General features: G+C 44.2%; 1 protein-coding gene across 1 annotated transcript in view; it reads left to right on the forward strand.

Moving 5' to 3' along the window:
• The first annotated feature begins 3,983 nt into the window (after window positions 1–3,983).
• Window positions 3,984–23,835, forward strand: part of grip1 (glutamate receptor interacting protein 1) — a 45,557-nt gene continuing 25,705 nt past the window's right edge. The window contains exons 1-2 of the mRNA XM_041963997.1: window positions 3,984–4,119; window positions 22,346–22,426. Coding sequence (XP_041819931.1) covers window positions 3,984–4,119; window positions 22,346–22,426 — 217 coding nt within the window. The remainder of the gene's footprint in view (window positions 4,120–22,345; window positions 22,427–23,835) is intronic.

Genomic DNA, 23,835 nt, shown 5'->3' on the forward strand with positions numbered 1-23,835 from the left:
AGGTGGGATCAGTGGAAGGCAAAGAGAACATGTCTGTGATGAGGTCTGCTCAGTAAAAACACAGCACACAGTTCAGAACATGTTGAATCAGATCAAAAGATAAACATGATGATGGAAGTGGCTGGAAGTATTAAAGAACAAGCCCCCGCTGCTCTCCATTATTAGCACGTAGCTTGTTGTCGTCTCTCACTGAAACTGAGACCAGAAGGTTCTGTGGGAAGAAGGAGGATGCAGTAATCACCCAGTGAGATGAGCTTATCTCAGCAGATCACATCCAGTGAGTCAGACTGGACGGCGTCCCTCACTTCAGCACAGTTTAATACTCTGTCCAGCCCCTAATGAACCAGGTGACCAGGGCGAAGAGAAAACCCTCAGCCGAGTAGTTCAGCATCTGAGCCGGAAGTCTCCTGAAGAACTCCTTGTGAGGGTCTTCTGGACTGAGTGAGGAGACCCTGAGGTGGACCCAGGAGGGATTATCTTGCCCTCTGGCCTGGGAAAGCCTCGGGATCCCCCAGTAGCAGCAGAAGCTAAACACTTGGAGGCCGCAGCTGCCGCCATCTTTGTTGTGTACAGCTAGCTTCTTCTTCATGGCACCATTCGTTGTACTCAAAAGGTTCCTGTTAGAGCCAAGTTACCGCCAAGCTTCAGTTCAGTTCTGTTTGTTTTCACGATAGAACAGTTATTTTCACGTTTCAGTTGTCAAAAGTTGTGGAAGGATCGAACCACTCCATTCCTTCACGTTTTTCTTTCGCCCCCACTGTGGAGCTACGTAACACACTGACACTGAAGTTAAAGAGGTAGAACCACTGCAGCCCCTCGATTGGTCAGAGAGAATCAGAGCGCTCTCTGTCTTTTGTCTTGCTGCCTGCAGCCTTTTCTCCAACAGAGCTCTTCTCCTTGTTGTAATAAACAATCACACACTGAGAAGAAAGAACACGAAACGTTCGACGTCCACCGTCGTGATGTTGTTGTTGTAGCGTAGCTCAGTGTGTAATGTGTGTGTCTGTGTGTGTGTGCGTGTGTGTCTGTGTGTGTGTGTGTGTGTGTGTGCGTGTGTGTGTGTGTGTGGTTGAGCGAGCAGCAGAAAGGTGACAGTGAATGTGAGGAAAAGGTCAGCAGGTTGTCAGTCTGGCAGTAAATGTTCAGAACAGGTTTCAGGGTGTCAGCTCATAAATGTTGCAGCTTCTCAAGAACAAGAAAAGTCTCGTCTGTTAGTTCCCCGCTGGAAGACATTTCAGAGTCCTGTCTGGTCTTTGTGCACATGTGGGCACGGGTTGAGCGTGAGTTTCACTATAGAAAGGGTTTACTGGAATCATGGGTCACAGTCTGGACGCTGTTGAAGGGGTCCCACATCAGACATTTAGCCCTTTATCTTCCATCTGAGTGACATCCTCCTCTCTAACCTTTATCAGGGTGTCACTGCCACCAGAACGTACTGCAGCTTGTTTACCGTAATATTATGTGATTTGAGTAGCAGACCCTCCTCTGTAGACAGCAGACACAGATAAACCTGGATCAGGTGTTTACATTCCTCAGTCTCCTGGTTTCCGTCAGAGTAACCCAGCTCACATAGTTTATCAGAACCTCCTCTCCTCTTCAGGTGCTTTTCATTTGCCTAATGCACATCAGAGGGGTGAGGACGGACATCTTTGCTGACTGCAGCAACTACTCATGATGCAAGAAAACCACCAGAATCACTGCTGCGCTGATAACAATTACAGACTGACTGAAAGAAATCCAACAGTCAAATAAAATCAGTTTGCAGGCGCAGGAAGTCTGATATTTTCCAGCCTCGGGCTGTTTTATAGTGCTGATAACTGTGCAGCTGCACAGGACAAATATTTGGACCTAATTATCCCTTAATGAGCCAAGATACACTTGGAGCGGAAAAGAAGAAGAAAATCCTTAATGAAGAGAAAGTGGACAGAGTTGCAGACGTGTTTTTATGATTCATTCATTCATACTTCGTGTTGTACACACACAGAGTCGTAGTGGAGGGGCCCACCTCACCTGAGATATTACGGCTTTGTTTCAGATCAGTCAGATCTTTAAGACGGACTCTCAGTGCTGTTATTTTCAGGTCAGATGGGATCTGTGCACATGCAGCAGTCTATCTGCGGGGGTTGCCGCGGTAACGATGTAGGCGTCATTAACTTTGAACGCTGGCGACGTGGCTTTCCAACGTGAAAGCGTAAGAAACGGAGATTCATCATCTCGCCCTCCAGACAATGGCGCTGTCAAGCGGTGGTGCAGAACTCGGCGTACACATTGATTCTGCTCAGCCGCTCTGATGCACTTCAGCCACTCAGGATTCAATGTTGTTGTGTCCCGCTATGCTTTCTTGCTGTGCAGACCTTTTAAAATCTGTCTGGACACAGTCCGGAAACGCCGAAACAAAACCTGAACGAGGCCCCTGACCCTTCAGTGAAGCTGACCATCAGACTGATGATGAGATGTGACGGATGGCCACGTTGTCTGATCGCTTTGTGTTAATGAAAGACGAACTTAATATCCGGCAGTGAAGACCCACCGATGTGTTGTTGGCTGTGATGTCGCACAGTGCTACACCTGTGCACCACTGCAGCAAGGTGAGATGAGGCTTTTATTTTGTGAATATATTTTAAATGTTTGGGTTCCTGTTGGTGCTGTCGGCTGCTGGTAGGTAACACAGTAAACTGACTGATCACTAAACTGAGTCTGACTGTTAGTCTGCTGTCTGTCTGCTTTAAACCTCAGCTCAGGATGCACCTGTGACTCCTGCTCCTCCCTCCTCCAGGTCACAGCCTGGAGGATGGAGGAGCAGGACGAGAGGGAGCAGAACCTCCTAGTTTTTCTCATTTCCTAGCTTTGTTTACTCTCTGTCCCTTTCATCCTTATTTCCTTGTCTCCTCTCCTCTCCTCTCCTCTCCTCTCCTCTCCTCTCCTCTCCTACCATCCTCCTAATCTTTTTTCTCCTCTCCTTGTTTCCTCTCCTTTTATCCCCCTTTCCTCCATCCCTCACATTTTATTTCATCTTCCTCTCCCTGTTTCCTTTGCTCTCCTTTCACTTCATCCTCCTCACTTCTCCACTTCTCACCTTGTTTCCTTTCCTTGTTTCCTTCCCTCCTCCCAGTGTTCAATTACAGACCACTCCCCGGAATTCACACACACACACACACACACACACACACACACACACACACACACACACACACGCCTGAAGAGTTCCCTTCCCCCTCCCAGGAATGAAGTGTGTGTGAACAAGGAGGAGGAGGAGAAGGAGACGAGGATGGTAGGAAGGAAACAACAGAAAATATGGATAGAGAAAAGAAGGAAGGATAGAAGTAAACAACAAAGGATGTAGTAGAACAAAGGAAGTAAGGAAAAATGGAGGCTAGGATGCAACAAAGGATGGAAGGAGCTAATGAAGGAAACAAAGCTCGTCTCCTCTCTCTGCTGACTCTTCAAGTGCACATTTACAGCGTGCACACACACATTCACACACAATGGAGTGCTGAGATGGAGGAGTGGTGTGTTAGAGGGCGAGAGAAGCGAGTGAGCAAGTGAGTGTGTGTGTGTGCGTATGTGTGTGTGTGTGTGTGTGAGCTGCGAGCCCTGTGATTGGCTGAGCCCGGCTAGATGCACCAACAGCCGAAAGAAGACAGGAACAGAGGAGGAGAGGAGGCTGCAGATAGAGCTGTGAATACAAAGAGCATGTGAGTGACTGAGTGTGTGTGTGTGTATGTGTGTGTGTTACAAGCTAGCTAATGTGTGTGTGTGCATGCATGTGTGTGTGACATCCAGAAGTGTGTGTGTGTGTGTGTGTGTGTGTGTGCAGAAGCGAGCAGGCGAAGAGGAAACCTGATCTCACCCTCTCTCTCTCTGTGGAATAACGCTTTCCGTTAGCTCTCGTCGTTATTAGCCTTGCTGTAAGCTCATAGCTTAGCCTGGCCCAGCTCGGCCCGGCCCAGTTCGGACCTGGGGTGCTGGTGGTGGTGGTGGTGATGGAGCGGTTCCTGGCCCTGCTGCGCCTGCTGGGCAGGAGGAGGCGAGGGAGGAGGTACCGGGCGGATGACGATTACCAGGAAGGCTACGAAGACGTTTACTACTACACCAGCAAGTACAACACACACCTACTGAGTGAGTCCCATAGAGACAGACAGACAGACAGACAGACAGACAGAGGGCTTTGTTTTATTGTCTTGCTGGAAGAGCGAGTGAGGAGCTTATCAACAGATTATGGCACTTGAAGTAGCCTTGACTGTGTGTGTGTGTGTGTGTGTGTGTGTGTGTGTGTGTGTGTGTGTGTGTGTGTATGTGTGTGTGTGTAAGGTCTTGTATTATAGATGAAGGTCGTTAGCGAAGCACTGCTCAGTTACAGCACACACGCACACACATATACACACACAGACACACAGACAGGTATCCAGGTGACGGGGGCCAGGTGGTTTGTGGGTAATAACAAGGGAGGAAGTGTTGACTGTGGAAAGGAATGTTGACAATGTGGGGAACACACATGCACACACACACACACTGGTCTGATTGTTGCTGTAGATTCTGTCTGTCCACTTCATTCATTTAGTTCTGTCATAGATTGAGGTTTTGATTGTTCTAGTCATGTTCCAGGTTCTTTCTGTGTCTCAGGTGTCAGTATATTTTTTGCATAAAAAAAAAACGTGTTTGTGATGCCGAGTGTCAAAAACTGAACAGTACTGAATGAGACGCATGAGTGCATGACGTCTCATAACAGCAACACAAACTGATCGATTGTTGCTCACTGAGAAGATTCATATTTTTCATGTTTGTATTAATTAAATCACAAATGCAGCTGTGTGAACAAGCCTTTTGCCACAGGCGCCATCAGCTTTAATTAAAAAGCAAATATGACCTTTAATTAATACTAAACATGAATAATCTCATTGTGACCCAGATCAGGGTTTCCTGTCTGACCTTACCTGAACAAAAGAGCACCTCTGCTAACGTCAGAGGAAATTATGTTGTGTTAACAAAACTTAGGCTTATTAAAGGCAGCCCGTGAGCATCTGACCACCAGTGATGCTATAAAGCTGTTTGTACAAGTGGGTCCCCGTTTTGTTTCTATCGTGCAGGTGTGAGCAAACACAAGAATGAGTGCAACACAACATACAGTCGTGCTTTCAGCTCCATGTTATTCCACTAATGGACAGTCGGTGGCGGTAATACACCAGTAAATGTAGCGGTGTATCAACCAAGTGGTGATGAAGAAGACTGCTAGCTAGCAAACATGCATGCTAACAAACTGTTTTCAGATATTTAAAAAAAACTGGCTTGCACTTATATTATGAGGAAGGAAAATATACTCGACAGGATTGTTGGAGCTCAAGGAAACACCCGATAATAACAAACAGAATGGAAACACAACTTTAGTTCGTTTACAAGAAAACTCAACAGGGCACCTTGAAGCTTCAGGGAAAAAGAGTGTATGTGCAGTAGAGTGTATGTGCAGCAGTGTGTATGTGCAGCAGAGTGTATGTGCAGCAGTGTGTATGTGCAGCAGAGTGTATGTGCAGCAGTGTGTATGTGCAGTAGAGTGTATGTGCAGCAGTGTGTATGTGCAGCAGAGTGTATGTGCAGCAGTGTGTATGTGCGGCAGAGTGTATGTGCAGCAGTGTGTATGTGCGGCAGAGTGTATGTGCAGCAGAGTGTATGTGCGGCAGTGTGTATGTGCGGCAGAGTGTATGTGCAGCAGTGTGTATGTGCAGCAGAGTGTATGTGCAGCAGAGTGTATGTGCGGCAGTGTGTATGTGCGGCAGAGTGTATGTGCAGCAGTGTGTATGTGCAGCAGAGTGTATGTGCGGCAGTGTGTATGTGCAGCAGAGTGTATGTGCGGCAGTGTGTATGTGCGGCAGTGTGTATGTGCGGCAGTGTGTATGTGCAGCAGTGTGTATGTGCAGCAGAGCCTACAAACTGTAGTTTGTTGTTGACATAACTTACAGGAAGGCAAAGTGTTGCCACACCGCGATGCCTTCAGGGAAGCAGGAGGGTTTTCCAGTTCTGTTTCTCCGTCACCTCTGACTCCGACATGCAGGGAGAATCACTGATCCTGCTTTTCATTCGATGATCGCACCTGAAAGCTCACTTCGAGTTGAAATCGTACCGTGGACACACGTTAGGACTGTTGAGACTGACTGGACCGGGTCTGTTCCAGTCTGGGTGTTGGTGTCGACAGTCAGCAGATAAATCATAGATACGTCATGCAGTGTTTGATCAGTCGAACCTGAAGCCTTCAGCTCCAGCTGCTGCCAGTTGTTCTCAAAGAGATTTTTAAAACATGTTTGATATTTGTGACTGACATCATCGACTCTTTGTGTCGCCCAAAGGAGACGTACCTGTTCACCTGTCAGTAAACAGCTTTACCTGCAGTTAGCTTCGTGTCAGTCAGCTCTGGTCCAGTCCGGCACGCCTCTCCATCCAGGGTCTCACCAAGCTCTGAACCCTTTTCCAAAGTTTTTGTCCTTTCTGCACACTCGTCCATGCTTGTTTAGACAGTTTGTGTTGTGGGGGGGTTTGTGGGGTTTTCAGGAAGGTTTGTTCTCCTTCCTGACTGTCAGAGACTCAAACGTCTGTACAAGTGGAAACAGTCTGTACGTTTGCTTTGAGTTTCTTCCAGGACCTTTCATATTTTTTATGTATTTTGGGTTTTTTCCCTTTATTAGACAGATGACATTAGAGAGCTGACAGGAGAACCAGGGTCCGATTGCATCTTTCACCCCTCTCCCACCAGGATGATCCAGATTAATTAAAGCGAACTATGGAGTCGTTTAAGTTTTGGCCATTAGGTGACATTTCTCTCAGTTTTGCACTAAAAGCTACCAGCATTTCCTCCCGCTGTGGAAAAGTCTCCGTCCAGATTTTGTTGTGTTGATGCAGTCAGGCACAAAACTCTGCAATATGGCTGCCAAACCGAGGTCGGCCTTAACCTCACCCTGCTGTTAGCCACACTGTCAGATCAGATGTTTGTTTCCACAGCGCTCAGTGGGAGTTGTGGTTAACTTCTCAACATGTTAGGTCTTGTAGCTTTGACTTGTTTGTGCTGGTGGTGGTGGTCTGCCTGAACCGGGATACGCTTCTCCAAGAAAACACCTAAATCACAACATCCATATCAGCTGATTTATTTTCACATTTATATTTTAGAGAGTCAGAAATTATATTGATGCTTCATTCTACACACACTGCATCACCTGATGAACCATAATAGCTGAAGAAATGACAAAATAAAATGACTTTAGTCAAAAATCAAAAGGAAAACGTAAAACTTTTAATAGTACACAACAATAAAAATAAATGCTTTGCACCTAAATAAGTCTGCATGTGATGATTACTGCGTTTATTGATTGGTAACGCCATTATTTTCTTGAGTGATTGATTGTGTGGTCGATGCGTCCAAGGTGACGTCTTTGTGTTTGTGCTTAGAAAACGTTAATTGATTATTTTTCTGCCTGATGAATCAACTAACACAAAGAATGTCTCTAACGTGGATCGCTCAGTGAGAGTTTAGTTTGAAGCCAAGCAGCCACCGACTGAGGAGGAGAATTTAACCCAGAGACACTTTAACACAGATAACACAGATCTGATTGAGTCTGATTTTCTGACTGTGTGTTCACGTGCTGCTGGGAAAGTGCTGATTTGTATTGTTTAGCATCTCTGTGTGTATTTTTGACTCATTCCTCGCAGCTAAACGTGTAAACACCTTCGCTGCTTGTTTCATTCTCAGCTGAATTTACCCTCAGATGCCTCCTGAGTGAAAGTGAGCTTCAGAAATATTTTAGTTTTTGTGGATGAACTCTGCTTCACAGCTCACCCGTCTCCATCTGTCCCTCCGGAGAAATCTCCTGCAGGACTTGAACTCGCCGTCCGCTAAACTGTTTACGCTGATTAAAGTGTTTGTGAACGCTCCCAGCTGCGAGCGGATGATAAAGGATTCGCTTTGGTATCCGTCATCGTTGCCTCAGATGTCTCTCAATGAACCGGAGCAGCAGATTAGCTGCAGTTCTCTCAATATTTGTGCAAAAAATTTGGCTGTTTTGCTGTGAGGAAAGTGTCAAAAATCCACAAATATTATGAATCCGACACCTTTGTGAACCCTTGTTTGTACAAATTTCACATTATTTATTTAAAACAGTGTGTGTGTGTGTGTGTGTGTGTGTGTGTGTTTGTGTGCGTGTGTGTGTGTGTGTGTTTGTGTGTGTGTGTTTAGGTGATATTAACTGTCACTGAACTTTATTGTTTCTATGTGAAGAGTGAGTGTGTAGCAGAGCTGCCAGGAGACATTTCTTGCAGCTACCAGCTAGCTAGCAGTGAGTGTGTGTGTGTGTGTGTGTGTGTGTGTGTGTTTAACACAGCGTGTGATTCTATATGAAGGCAATTTAAGGTTGGTTGACTGGCTAACCCAGACACACACACACACACACACTCACTCTCCTCAGACTTGCTCAGTTGATTTTCGTCCTGTGTTTGTCTTTTCGGTCGGGCGTCGACGGAGCTTCGGCCTGTGTAACCTGGTTGTAACCTGGTTGTTACCTGGTTGTTACCTGGTTGTTACCTGGTTGTTTATCTTAAAGGAAGATGCTCCACTGGGTTAGTGTTGACACTGTTGGACTAATGATGGATGGATTAAAATGAACGTAGCAGAATCAGATATTGTCTTTAATCTGCTCCTACATTACCCACAATGCAGCTCGAACACTGAAGGTTTAGTCAGAGATTCAGAGGTTGTGTTATATACGTAGCATAACGGATGCTGACTCATGTGACATCACTTGAGGACATTGATCAGACGTCACACAGCTCCCTCTGGAGGAACTAAAGCCTTCATACAACATTTAACCCTATAATGCCTGACCCAAGAAATAATGGACAGAAAATTCTATTTTTTTGAATTTGAAGACTTTATTTGGCCCTTTAACAATTTTTTTAAATAAAAAAATATTTGCAAATATGTTTTTTCGTTCGTATCGTTTTGAGCAAAGTTTTTACCATATGGTAATGCATGTATCAAATTGGATACTCACAGCATTATAGAACGGTGCAACACCTGGAAACAGAGAGAAGAAAGTTATCAGAAATAATTCCAGTCCGTCGATGAGACGGGTTGGAAATTAACCAACAGCTGAGACGAGCTTATCTGGAAGAGAAAACCATGACTGTTGAAGTTAGAGTGCAGACTGCCTTTGGTAAAGCTGTACTGACAGGGATATTGGTTAATGAGGGATTATTAGCCATGTTTGAGGTGCACTCGCTATCAGTTTGACCTCCAGATCAAGTGAATCAGGTGTTTCCCAGCTGGAAGAGGCAGCGCCGTGTTCGCTCTGTCTCCTCACAGCGCTCTCTGATGCTGTCATAGGAACCTTCCAGCATCTTATTGATGATCTGAAAATGAACCGAGCTGCAGTTCAGGACATGAAATGTGATCTGGTGGAGATTTGGGCACCTTGACCACATCGCTCAGTGTGTTTTTAAGTCAGGTCACAGGTTAAAGGTGTCATTTTGGAGCTTCTGGCCACGCCTCCATCAGTGACGTCACCTGTATCTCACCTGTGGGCGGCTCTACACCCTTCATAGGCAGACATCTGCCTCTCCGCCGGGCTGCCGTATCCTCTCTGTACGCTCGATGATCTCATTACATGGAGAAACATTATGATGCATAAATCTGCACATAAATGAGGCGAAATGATGTTGACTGTTCTGCAGAGTTCAGACCAGCGCGGCTCACAGCAGTCATGTGCTGTGTGCGGCTTGTTGACATAGAAAAATTGCTAATTAATGCTTTAAATAAAGACGTCATTTGCATAACCGGTCCTGCGTTCGACATGTCGGCGTTTAAAGAGGACAACAAGAAGCTGCATTTAGCATTTTGTTTGTGGTTTTTACTGAATCCTGCTTCTGAGTCTGGGAAGTAAATTAATGAAGTAAAGAGAACAAAATATGTTGTTGGAGAACAACATCTTTACTTCATCTGTTTCTGGCCGCCATCGACAGCCCCGTCGTAAACCAGACACCACACCTACCTGTTTTTTAATAGTCGCCATGTGTGAATGTGTCAGACTCTTCTCGGCTCTGCTGGCATTCAATCCCACACGTTTCCCACTTCTCCGTTCGCTGTGATTCGATTGGTGTTGGTCTGGAGGCGGCTGAGTTCTCTTCAGGCAGAATGAACACTCGGCCGCAGAGGAAAAGTAGAGCGCAACTCCGCACAAGTTCACCTTAATTAATGCGCGGGCGTCTCGGGATTCAGAGCACTTTCCCCTCATTATTTGGACGTGATGTTTAATTAGTTCTCCTAAATTAAAGAACAACTGATTCCTTTTTTTCTGCGCTAATTCCTCCAAAACAAAAGAGTTCAGCCCTGCCGTAGAGATGGCCTCACAGGGACGCTGATGGACCCAGAGCGGCATTCAAGATGTCACGTTCTCCGTCCTGTTTGCTCGTGTGATCATTCGTTAGCAGAATAACATGAAACAGGTTTCTGTGGAAACATTTGAAGGAAGCAGTGATTAGTTTCTGGCTTGATGCTTGGCTGGGACAAGAATTCTCTGTATGTCAGGGAAACGCCACAGCGATAAGAGCTGATTACAGAATATGACTTCCTGTCCATACAGCTCTGCATGCTCTGCCCCACAGAGCCTCTCTGACCTGTCTGTCTAACACGAGGCTGTCGGCCCTCTCAGGTCGTCTGGCCTTCGACTTGGGGACGGGGTTTCTGTTTTTTATGGTCCTACCTGCTGGAGTGTCAGATTTCATCAGATGTGCTCCAACATGAACGCTGCTCAAAAGCAGACTGGAAACACTAATTATCTCCTCTGCACAGGATGTGATGTCACCGCTCTGACGAACCGTACCGTAGATAATCTGGGTTTGTTGCTGGGAGGAGTTGTATTGGCTTCAGTGGAACTAAATGATACTGTGAGACTGATGCAGGGGTGACAGAGCCCTCACAGTCCAACCAAAGTGTCTCCAGCACACGAGCCGATTGGCTCTTGAAACAGTGATGTCAGTCCACGAGTCGGTCCAACACTTTGGTTCTGAGTGACACAGCTTCACGTGTAGCCGATGGATTGCCGTGAAATTTAATACAGACATCTGTGACAGGAACATGATGACAGCTCAGGACTGTGGCGACCCCCTGACTGCTCATCTAGCGCCATCAACAGGTCAAAATTCACGCTTACGTCCGACAGTAAAGGCTCACAAACCTTTATGGATGAATTAGTGCTGCATGCACTGATGTTTGTATGATCATTTCATGGCATCAAGTCGTCATCAGTCTGGACTGACACTGTTCCCGTGGTGATACCTCTTCAACATCACCGGTTCCCACTTAGTCTGCTTAGTAGTGCTGAATTTAATCAGTGGCATTCACAACACAGTACAAAAACACAAAGACTTCACTTCAGCTCGTAACAGGATGTCTGAAACCTCCGACTGCATTCTCATACCTGAAGAATAACGTGAACGCTGTCAGCTACGCCTGAAACAGCAAGACGAGCTGTCCTTTTTCAGTGAGGATGGAACGTTCTCTGCTTCCACCATCTTTAAAATGTGAGCATTTTTTAACAGTTTTCTGCCATATTACAGGCCAAAGCATGAAGTGATTCATATTTATGTTTCTTCCTGTTTGTTTGATTAAACACTACGGTGAGCGGCTGTTTGAGGAAAGTCTTTATTAAGACTGAAACTGTCTGTGGGACGCTTTTAAAGACCTCCGTCCTCGGGAGGAACCAGTGAGCTCGGAGCTGAGAGACGCAGACAGGAAGTCGGACGGTCGTCGTTTGAGTCTTTTCATGTGCTTTAAAAGAGGTTTGACAGAAATACAGGTTTATGTTTCTGAAGCTGAGGCGTCTCAGAGAGCAGCCGGGTCTAAGAACAGCGGGCGGGATGATTTGAGGTGTTCTTGGTTCGTTGATTACAGTGCTGTCGGTCGGTCCCATCTGGTCCTCACACACACGGAAACTTGTCGGTCTGACTGTGACTGTTAGCACTAATTAAAGGTTTACACATCCCTCATCTCCTCGTCTTCTCTGGAACAGTGTTATTAGCACTCTCAGTGTGTGTGTGTGTGTGTGTGTGTGTGTGTGTGTGCGTGCATGTCTGTGTGTGTGTATGTGTGTACACTTACATAAGGAGATGTCATGGTGACTCAAACCCACGTGTTTAACTTTGGGCGGTGGGTGTTGACATGCACGCACACACACACACACACACACACACACACACACACACACACACAGTCAGTGTTAAACTCTGATTTGGTTATTTTGAAAATGCTGGAGGCTGTGATGATAACCTGTAGTGTGTGTGTGTGTGTGTGTGTGTGTGTGTGCGTGTTTGTGTGTGTGAACACTTCTTTCATCTCTCAAAATCACCCTTTGTACGGTGCAGGGCCGCTCTCTTCCCTCAATTATTCATCAGCTTGTTTCCATGGTAACAGCTGCAGCCGTGTGTGTGTGTGTGTGTTGGGGGGCTGGTTGATCTGACAGCGGTAGGATGGGCTTCATCAGCTCATGATACTGTATTATTGGATGTGCACACTGTCAGGACGACTGTTCGACCTCTGTGACAGTAAACAGGAAGCAGTAGAAGTACTAGTAGAAGTACTAGTAGAAGTATGTAGTAGTTTTCTTCCTGTAAATGTAATGTTGTGATGTTGCTGTGGAACTTCACATCGACTCGTGTTCATGTTTTGATATGTAGTGACTGAAGCTTTGCTGCAGTCTGCCTCTCACGTAGCATCATCACATTAAAGTACGAGGCCGCGTTTAAAAAGTACTTCCAGAACAAAGTACTCTGTCTGCTGTACGACAGAACTTGTGTTTTCTTCTCCAGGTAGCTGGATGTGACATGCTGTGTGTCTTTGCAACTTCCATGAATACTTCAAATGAAATATAAAATCATAGAAAATCGCATCGTTACAGAGTGAGGGGCTCTGGGTCTACGAGGTTTTTGTGGGTTCTGATTGTCTTGTTCTTGCTGCTTTTAGCTGGTTCTAATTTCTCTTATTCTACATGATTTGGCCTGGTTCTGGTTTATCTGGTTCTGGTTTATCTGGTTCTGGTTTATCTGGTTCTGGTTTGAGTTAAGATGTTGCTGGTATGAGAGCGTTGGTGGTTTGGACTTTGAACCCCTGATGTTCTGAGATCAGTACAGCTCCAGGTTCAGACCCTGCTCAGACAGGATGTGACATCACACCAGGTTAGGGTGAAACTGGTTGTTGTGAAGCCTCATTTTTTCACCATGGTTTTTATTTGTAATAGTACTCTGGCAGTACTACCAGGAGTAGTCATACTAGTACGAGCAACAGTGATAATAGTAGTATTTTAACGTCATGTGATGTTTTAGAAGAAGCATGAGTCATAGTAGTACTTCTACTAGTAGTAGTAGTTTTTTTCAGGCAGCAGTTGCTGATGTTTTTTGATGATGTTTTAGTTTTAGAAATAATGTTAGTTTGTTGTTCTGTGGTATGAGCAGTAGCAGTAGTAGTACTGATAGTACTATTTGCAGCTGCTGTTTTCATGCATGTGTTTGTGTATCTGTATGCAGATGATCTCAGACTACTGGACCCGTCAGCTGAATGTTTTATGTGCACATTCATGACTGGATGCTCCAGGACCTCTGCTGGTTGCAGTGATACAGTTTCTGAAAAAAACAGTTTATTTAAGTGACTGCTCAGTGTTACATGACTGGCTGCTGTATTCACATTTAGGCTAGGCTTAGCTAGGCTAAGAACAGGGCCTACCTAGTCTGTTGCAGGCCACATTTGGCTGAAAACATCAAGATGTTCTCATCTTGTGCATGCAGCTAAATTCCAGACCAAATATGTTAAGAACCACTAACGTTAAGCCGAAAAGAGAGGAATGATGTTTTTTAAATGTTTTTGCCTCCTTCATGACGAGAAGGGAGTCATGAGACGACTGAGGGAGATTCAGCTCTGTTTATTTGTTACAACACAGTCTGCTAAATGAACAACAAAATGTTCTAAATAGATCATGTTTACATTGAGAAGTTTGTTGTTCCTTGTTGAGTTTTGCACTGTGTTCACACACACACACACACACACACACACACACACACACACACACACACACACACACTGTTCAACATCCTTCTACCTCATACATGCTGTCATGCTGTGACCTGTGCAATATTACATGCCTTTTTCCTTAAATACTACACTATGCATATATATTTTTGTATTCACTGTGAGACACACACACACACACACTTATTTATTTATTTATGTATTTATTTATCTACTGTGCAATAGAGCAAATACTTAATTTGTCCATAACGTAACATATGTTTCAATCCCGGTGCCATTCTTTTTCAATATTTCTCAAGTACTTTCCATTGGCAATATATTTTCTATAGTCCTTTGTATAAAATGTACATATACATAGTCAACTTATTATTTTGTATTTTTATTTTCCATTACCTTTGCTTTTTCCTATTTTTATTGATGCTGCCTTTAACACCAAATTTCCCCAGCTGGGGATTCAAAAAGTTGATCTTATCTTACTCAGTTATGGGAACCCAGGAGGCTCGGTTACAGTACCATTACACTGTTCTATGCATCTTATTTAAAACTTTGCAGATCTCCACCGGTTCCATCTGGCAGTTGTGTTAGCAGTGTAGTGAGAGCTTCAGCATCTGTTGCCTCAGATATTTCACCTTCCTCTGTTGCAGACACACCTGCACTCTACTGAGGCCTCTCTTCAGCCTCATCATGTTTGTGTTTTAGAAGTAGTACTAGTGGTAGTAGTTTTAGTATTAGCAGTATCAGCAATAGCATCAGTAGCAGTAGTGCTAGTTTTAGTAGTTAGTAAGGAAACTTTCAAGAAATTTCATGTGAGTAAATATAGCATTTCATTCATTCACATCTAAACTTGATGTTTTCAAAGTATTTTAATGGATAGACTAACAGTTTTAATACTAAGGGTAGTTTAAAATACATCTAGCAGTACTCAGACATAAATACAGTTTTCTGCTGTCCTGTTTTCATGCTGTGCTGGCATGCTGTCTCCAGCAGGGGGCATGATAGGCTCAGAGTGCAGCCAGTCACCTGTGTGAACAGCAGGGGGCAGCACAGATCAGAACAAACCAGAACACCTCAGTTCAGATCAGTGAACACAGACACACCGAGGACCAAACCTCAGTTATATAACAGCACATTATCATCAGTTTGATAGAGTCGACAGTGAAGAGAGGTCGAGAGACACTGACAGAGACAGACAGAGAGAGAGAGAGAGAGAGAGACAGAGAGAGATGTGTTTAATGTGACTGCAGCGTGTTGACCTGCATTTGGCTGCAGTTATGGTAATATCACTGTTAATATCTTTAATACACACACACACACACACACACACACACACACACACACACACACCCTGACACTAATCCTGTGTAATCTGCTGCTGGAACACTGACCCACATGTCTGACCACTTCACTACCTGCTGGACCAGGACACGCCCTCCTCCAGTGTAAGCCAATGACATCACAGAGAGCGGAGCAGCTGTTTTGTTATTGATTCACACACAATCCTGGCAACAAAACAGTAGAAAATATAAATAATAAAAGTCCTACTACCACTACTAGTACTCACACACTTATTCATTAGCCTGGTATTCATTCAAAGTGTAGTAGTACTCTGTGTAACAGAATGATTTCATCTCAATCATATACTCGTTCACAGTATAGTTGTACTTGCTGTTGAAACAACCAAGAGAATTAAGACTGTGTGAGTTCAGCCAAATACTAAAAAAATATTTTTACACTTACTCCTGTGCAGAGTTTGACGTTTTATCTGTTGATGTTTTAGTACCCTCAGTACTCATCAAACCAGTGAAGCAGTCGTTAAAACATTTTGGCAATAATTGACCTTTGAAGCCACACAAATATTGACAGGAAGTGAGTTTGAATGATGCATCATGGGAAATGTAGGATTCAGTGTTTCTGGAGTTTGACCCATACTCATGTGTGGAAGTGTGATACTGCATCTTTTAAATACTACTCCTTCTTAAAGTATACCAGTACTCTAGTGGCACATGTACTGTCCTGTTTTTAAGGCAGCAGTACTTGAGTATTGTTTCGGTTTCCAGAGAAACCTATTATGGGATGTGACTTCCTTCTTTACGACCTTCATATGATCCTTTTTCCCGTCTTTACTTCCTTCTTTCCTTTGCCTCTTTCCTTCATTCCTTCCATTATTCCTTCTTCCATTCGTGGTTCTTCCCTTCCTTTATTCACTCCTTCCATCTGTCCTTTCCCACTTTCTTCTTTTTTTGTGTTGTACTTTCCCTCCCTCCTTTTCTTCCTTTGATTCTTTCCTTCATTCCCTCCATCCTTTCTCGCTTCCTTTGATTCTTTCCTTCATTCCCTCCATCCTTTCTCGCTTCCTTTGATTCTTTCCTTCATTTTCTCCATCCTTTCTCCCTTCCTTTGATTCTTTCCTTCATTCCCTCTGTCCTTTCTCCCTTCCTTTGATTCTTTCCTTCATTCCCTCCATCCTTTCTCCTCTCATTTTCCTTTTATTGTCTTCCATTCGTATTTATTTCCTTTCTTTAATCATTCCATCTCTCCATCCTTCTCCCTTCCTTCTTATTTCCTTACTCTCTTTCTTTACTCTTCCATTCCTGAATTCCTCCATTTTTACCGCCATTTATTCCTTACATTCATCTTTGTATCTCTATAAATTAAATTATCCTTCCATTTATCTCCACTTCCTTCCCTCTCGTGCTTGTTTCCTTCATCCCTCCATCCATCCAGCTGCACTGAGGGAGCTGAGGGATACAGCAGCCTCCCTCCTCTTTCTGAGTCTCCATCATCCCTCCATCATCCCCCCTCCTCCTGCTCCTCTTCATCCTCCCATCTGCGCAGGCTCTGCCTCCCCCCCTCCCCCCTTCCTGCCTCTCTCCCTCCTCCTCCTCCGCTGCCTCATTTTATGGAGGAGCTTCACATCTGCAGCGCTCCCTCTCTCTCGTTTGCCGAGCCGAAGGAAGCGTCTCCGTGATGGTTTCTGTTTGAGGAGCTCGTCTGTCACTCAGTCGCTCATAGAGGAGGAGGAGGAGGAGGAAGAAGAGGAGGAGTAGGAGGTGTAGTTTGTGGCGGCTGCATCTGCATGGCGCTGGGGGGGAGGCGACGCTCGGCTCGGCTTCACCATGATCGCCGTGTCGTTTAAATGTCGCTGCCAGATCCTGCGCAGGGTGAATAAAGGTAGAGAGACATAGAGAAACACTATGAAAGAGAGAGAGAGAGCCTGTGTGTGTGTGTGTGTGTGCATGATGGAGGGATAAGCATGTTTGCATGTGTAACATACGTGTGTGTGTGTGTGTGTGTGTGGCTGGCTGAGCGTCATTTGGTGTAAACTGCTGACATTGAAAAGAGAGAGAGCTGGTTGTGTATGACCACAGCCAGCTGTGTGTGTGTGTGTGAGTGTGTGCATGTGTGTGTGTGTGCATGTGTGGTGTGTGTGTACGTGTGTGTGTTTCTGTGTATGTGTGTGTCGTTGAAAATGATCTCCAGATGGATTCATTCAGTCGATCGCTGCAGGTTGCTTCGGACGAGAGACCTTCAGAGTGAGTGTGAGCAGGAGAGAGAGGCAGCGTGCGAGATAGCGTTGCATCTTATTTTCCTGAATGTAATATTCATGGTGTGTATTAACAGGGGAGAGCGAGAATAGAGGAGAAAGGAGGACACAGACGGTTAGAGAGTGTTCAGGATGTGATTTCTCTCTGAAAGTCGGCGGCACTTTGAAGCTTCAGGTGTTTGTTCTTCATTTGTTGGTTCTCCTTTGAAACACTGAAAAGCTTCACGGATGAACTGTTGAGACTGTTATTTACAAGCAGCATCACAATGTAAGATAAGATAAGATAAGATAATCATAGAGGGGAAAATGGGGTGTTACAGCAGCACAAGGACAAAAATAAATACAAATAAATAGAGAACAATAAAAAATGGATAATTAAAAGCATGTGAAGCAAAAATATAAAAGGATAAACTATAAAAGAACAATAAAAGAGAAAATCTAAGTGTGTGACATAGTGTGTGATCAGGAGCAGCACAGTCAGAAAGTCTAGCAGAATATATAATATCATTAAGTACACTTTCTGTTTTAATATAACAATATGATAAACATGTATAAATATATTCATATGCACATATATACACATATATTTGTATAGCGTAGCATAGTAGTATAATGTAGTACAATATATACAATAAATAATAAAATGGTAAAATATATAACTATATATAAATAAGCATTATTATTATAATATAGATTAGTTTTTTGATTAATTTTCCAGCTTCTGAAATGTGAATGTTTTCTGCCTTTCTGAGTCGTTTACGATAATAAACTGAACGTCAGATTTCAGCTGTCGGTTAGACAGACGTCAGAAGTTTGAGCTGCAGTTAAAAATAGATGTTGATGTTATTTTGGATGTTTTCGAAACAGAACCATTAATGGATGAATCCAAAAACATGACCAGCAGATTAATCTGTAATAAAAGATAAGCATTAGCTGCAGTCCCACTACATGTCCCTGGTTTATTATTTATTGATGTCTTAAACTGGATCACATGTTGTTGTTGGTAGTGAAGTATTTAGATCCTTGACTGAAGGTAAAGTAAAAAAACTTGTTTCCTGCATTCAAAATCTGCTGCTAAAAGTACTACAAGTATAAAATGTTCAATCTGCTCATTGAGTTTTGACCTCTTTCAGGGAGTTTGTGTTCGATGTGTCGTCGTCGCAGGTTGAGATTGAGCTCTTTGTAATATTTTGAATTTAACAGGAAGTACAGAATGAGGTCAGGTAACACAGAGACAGTTCATCACACAGCGCTGTGAGCTGCACTGTCTAATGGTGAAGTCAGTAATCAGTGTCCATTTCCTGTCAGCGGCGATCCATCTCATCCAGGATTTTCCACCCGTCTGTCTGTAGACGGGGGCTCTACGTCATCTTTTCCGTGGAGCGCAGGTAGTTAACAGCGCCAACAGCCATGTAAAATATCAATTTACCGTCAAAAGACAGCGTGACTGTCCTGAGCGGAAATGACCTTAAACTAAAGCGGCTGCTGCGCCCCCTATTGGCCGGTTAGGAGGAGTGAGGAGTCAGCAGGCAGTGGGGGTGCAAAACAGAGCGATCAGTAAACCAGCTTTTCAAAAACGAATCTGTGGAGCCGCGAGAGGTCAGAAATGTGACAAAACATCAGGCTGACGGGTCGAGTAGTGTGAGATTAGCTGCTGACACACACACACACACACACACACACACACACACACACACAGACAATCGAATGCATGATCCCCTCCAGCTTTACGCCTGCCGGAGAAAATACCTTCATAATGACACAAAGAGTCCCACTTTCTCCAAAAAGGCTGATGATCATGTCCTCCAGCCGGAGCAGCAGGTCCCTCTTCATGTGGATTTCTGCTCCATCGTTATAAAGAACAGCATGACAGTCTGTCCGGGTCAGTGAATGGGTGGAAAGGCTCAGTTAATTTCACTCGGTTACCTCCTTCAGGTGCTGTCGTACTGAATCTGTAACCGTGAAGCTCGTTGCATAAGCTGATGAAGCACGATGAAGTTATTTCAGCTGTCAGATCAACGTGAAAAATGCAGTATTCTTCTCTGACATGTGGCCGAGTGGGTGTGTATCACTAGTAATGTGTGTTTTTGGTCAGGTGACCTCTGCTGTTAAAGGTCACACAGCTGTCTGTGGACCTGAATCTTAACGAGCCGTGCTCTGACCAATCAAGCTGCAGGAGGTGTAGCTACTGTTTTTAGTGATGAAAGTAACTAAATACATTTACTCAAGTACTGTGCTTAAGTACAATTTGAGGTTCTTGAGTATTTTCTTGGAGTTTCAGAGTGCTGGTCAGACAGGAAAAGTAATTTGAAGACATTTGCTATTGTTTGATCTGTCATAGAAGAAACAATAAATCCATCAATCGATTGGAATAACTGTCAGATTAATAGATAATAAAGAAAGTGTTCATCAGAACAGTTTTTACACGATCTGAAGGCGATAAGTGTTACAGCTGCAGCTCTTTGTTGATGTGTGTGTTTTACACTTTCACTGTAACCGCCTGCTAATTAAAAATGGATCATCGCTGTGTCACGCTAACCCTCAGTGGATATCAAATATACAAACAGAAACATTTATTTGTGTGTAACCGTTGGTGTGTGACCTTTCTGAAACAATCGTAGCTCAATGATACGAGTTCAGATTATTTATATCTTATATAACGTACCACAGTGTGTAGTATATAGTATAATGTGTACTGTAGCCGGAGCCTGAGAGAGAGATGCTGCTGTCCTACATGTGGAGGAGGAGGCTTTCATCTTCAGTTAGCTATGGTGTGTGTGTGTGTGTGTGTGTGTGTGCGTGCGTGCGTGCGTGCGTGCGTGCGTGCGTGCGTGCGTGCGTGTGTGTGTTTTCAGTCTCATTGTGTTTCTGAGCTCAGCTGCTGGAACCAAACACACGACAGAATAGATCTAGAGCAGATTAGAATAGACTAGAACTGAATCAAATAGAACCAAACAGAAGACCAAAATAGAGCAACACAAAACTGAACTGTAATAAAACACAGACACAGAGACAAAGCTGATTGAGGGGGGGGTCAATACAAACAATTCAGCAGCAGCTCTTCTGATGTTGCCTGTAAGAGCTGCGATTTACAGTTATTTTCATTATCAGGAATAATTTTGGTGAATCAAAGGATCCAGAACAAACAGTGAAGAGTGTTCCATCGATTTAAAACAGAGAAAAACAGCAAATACTCACATGTATGACTGTAATCAATGATGAAAATACTGTAACTGTTGATGAATGTACAGGATTTAATCTGTTAATGAACTAATCATCAGAGAGCCGTTGCTTCCCTCATTATTTGTGGGCGCAGCTGCTTGTTGTGTTTAGTGTTGTGGTGCTGATGCTGTTGATGTGGTGATTGGTGATGTTACTGTTATAATAACTGATAATATGGACTGATCCTCAGTCCTTCCACACAGAGCTCTAATCAAATGTTGACAGTGGGGACACCTGATTTTCAACTTCCAATCAAATTCTTTCCATGAGTGACTGCTGTTGTGTGTTTGTCAGCTGGCACATGCATCTAATAACCTTCTTTAAATAGAGAAGATGTCACTTAAGTTGTTGTCACTCCAACGCTGCTCTGACTGAAGGCCTTCTTTTAACCATATCGAACCTCAAACTGGCTTCATAGCTGGGATTTAATACTCGAGTCCAGCAAATAACTGATCAATTCTGAGTTTTAAACTTTTTGTTTGTTTGTGTGTCAGTCGCAGTGGATGTTGGCTCGGGGTTTAAAGGTTTGGCTATCAGCTATAAACTAAAGACATCGTATATTGTATACGACACATTCCCCCTCCAGTTATGTTCAGTGTTCTTGTGACTTAAAACTCCTATCAAATAAAACCTCTACATCCTAACTGATCTGATGTCATGGTTCATGGCTTAGCTCCGCCCCTGCTCTCTCATCTGTGCAGTGACATCACCCGGGGGGCTCCCAATGGACTGGTGAGATTTGTCCAGACTGAGATAGGCCACTGTGTTCTCCGCTGGGATTGGTTGCCGTGCTGATGAGGTCACCTCTCTCTGGCTGTAGTTTCTTTATTCATGAGAACAGGCTGACTTGACAGACCTCTCAGCAGCAGCGTTAGACTGCAAACCAGACAGTTCTGGTCAGTCAGTGTTCAGAGCTTTGTTCGATGCTAACAAGTAGCATCATCTGAAGCAGAGGATGCTAGCGTGCGGTTTTACTATCTCCTGAGGCCAGAAAGCTTTTCATGGGACGATGTCCGTGTTTTTTTTGATAAGTTAGCATTTTAGCTCTGAGATGTATTTTTGTGGTGGAAGCTCTGCAGTGTCTGATGATGATGGTGAGTACTGGTGCGTTATGAAACTCCAGGTACCAGTTAAAGGAACTGGTCGAGGTTTGAAGCCAGTTACAGGCGTCGGTAAACCCTCTAAACCCCCTTAGATGAGCTGGTACAGCTTTAGAATCATTCAAAGGATCCGGTCGAGCTTCAGAACCAGTTAGAGAAATTGGTAAAGGGCCTTGACCAGTTACAGGAAAATGGTGTAGTCTCAGAACCAGTTTAAAGAACTGCTGGAACCTTTTTAATGGAGCTACAGGAACCAGTAGCACTTCAAAACCAGCTAAGTGAAGCTTCAGAATCCCTCACATGAGCTGTGGGGCTTCAGAACCATTTAGAGAAACTGAAAGAGGCCTGGAACCAGTTAAAGGAACCGGTAGAAGTTTTGGACAAGTCAGAGTAATGTGTGTGTGTGTGTGTTTCTGTGTGTTCCAGATGAGGGGCCGTACACCAAACACTCTGCCGGGTCGCGACCTCCAGATGGAGCGCTGGCCATCAGGAGGCAGAGTATACCAGGTAACACACACTCAGTACACTGTTGGTCTGGTTTATTTGGTTCTTTGTGGTCTGTTGTGTCCGTTTGTTCTGTTCTCTTTTGGTTCTGCTCTGTTTGATTGCTGTCTGAAGCTAATAAGCACGGCTATGAAGATAAGAGCTCTGAAAATAGGACGCACACAAACATTAGCTGATGTTTTCTATCCGTGTGACCTGCAGGAAGATGCTCACAGGCGCAGTTTATCTCCTCACACCTGGAGCTGGTGGCCTACTTTCAACTCGTATCAGAGCGGTCCAATCCAAATATTCCAATATTTATATAATATAACGAGTAAACATCACATCAGTGACCTGAAACAGTCGTCAGAACGATGTCAGTGAACGCAGAGAGCTGCTACACTGATGGACAATCTTCCAGATTTCTGTTTCTCCAGTGAATAATAAGAAAGAAAGAAAATAGTCTGAGCCAATAAGACCAGTTAGATTTATGGAGCCAGTTAAAGGTAAAGTGTGGAAGATATGGCTAGAAGTTTTAACCAGTTAGCTGCGGCGCGCCCTGTCTTGTAGTAACACTTTGTACCTCTAGAGGCAGTCTGATAGATTCAGCTGGGAGATGTATGCAAGCAGGACCACTGCACTGCAGCTGCACAGCTAACTGGGCTAACTAGCTGACGGCAGCTAGTAGCTACAGCCAAAGACAGCTAAAACCAGTTAGAAGAACTGGTTTATGTTCATAACTTGGATTCATTATTAATACGTTGATAAACCATAACCAGCAAGCAGAACTGAACTATTTAACTAATCCAGTTAGCTGAACGTGAAACGTGTGAAACCAGTTAAAGTAGCAGTGGAGTTTTGTCACAGGACCTGCTCTGGCTTTGGAACCACATAGAGAAACTGGTTCAAGGTTCAAAATGTCTGGAACCAGTCACAGGAAGTGGTGGAGCCACAGTTAATTACAGACACTGGTGTTGTTTCAGAACCAGTTAGAGGAACTAGTCAAACTTCAAAACTAGTCGGACCATCTAGAGAAACCGGTGACACTGAGGAACCAGTAAGAAGTTTCAGATTCAGAACTGGTAGAGCTTTAGAACCAGTCAGAGTCCATAGAGGTCAGGACCTGTTAAAGCACTGGTACGGCCTTGGAACCAGTTAGAGAAAATGGTAGAGGTTGACACCCAGTTCATGGAACCGGTTGAGTGTGTGAACTAGTTACAGCAACTGGTCAGGGTTTAAACCAGTTTGAGGAACTGGTGAAGGCTCAGAGCCAGTTAAAGGATGTGATGAAGATTTGGAACCACTTACAGGAACTGGTAACACTTTAGAACCAGTTAGTGGAACAGGTAAAGCTTCAATTGGTTGAAGTAACTGGTGGAGCTTCTGAGGCATTTGATGGACAAACTGGTAGATCTTCAGATCCGCCAGCCCCT

This window comes from Chelmon rostratus, chromosome 22 (genome assembly GCF_017976325.1).
Source record: "Chelmon rostratus isolate fCheRos1 chromosome 22, fCheRos1.pri, whole genome shotgun sequence".
Classification (NCBI taxonomy): Eukaryota; Metazoa; Chordata; class Actinopteri; order Chaetodontiformes; family Chaetodontidae; genus Chelmon; species Chelmon rostratus.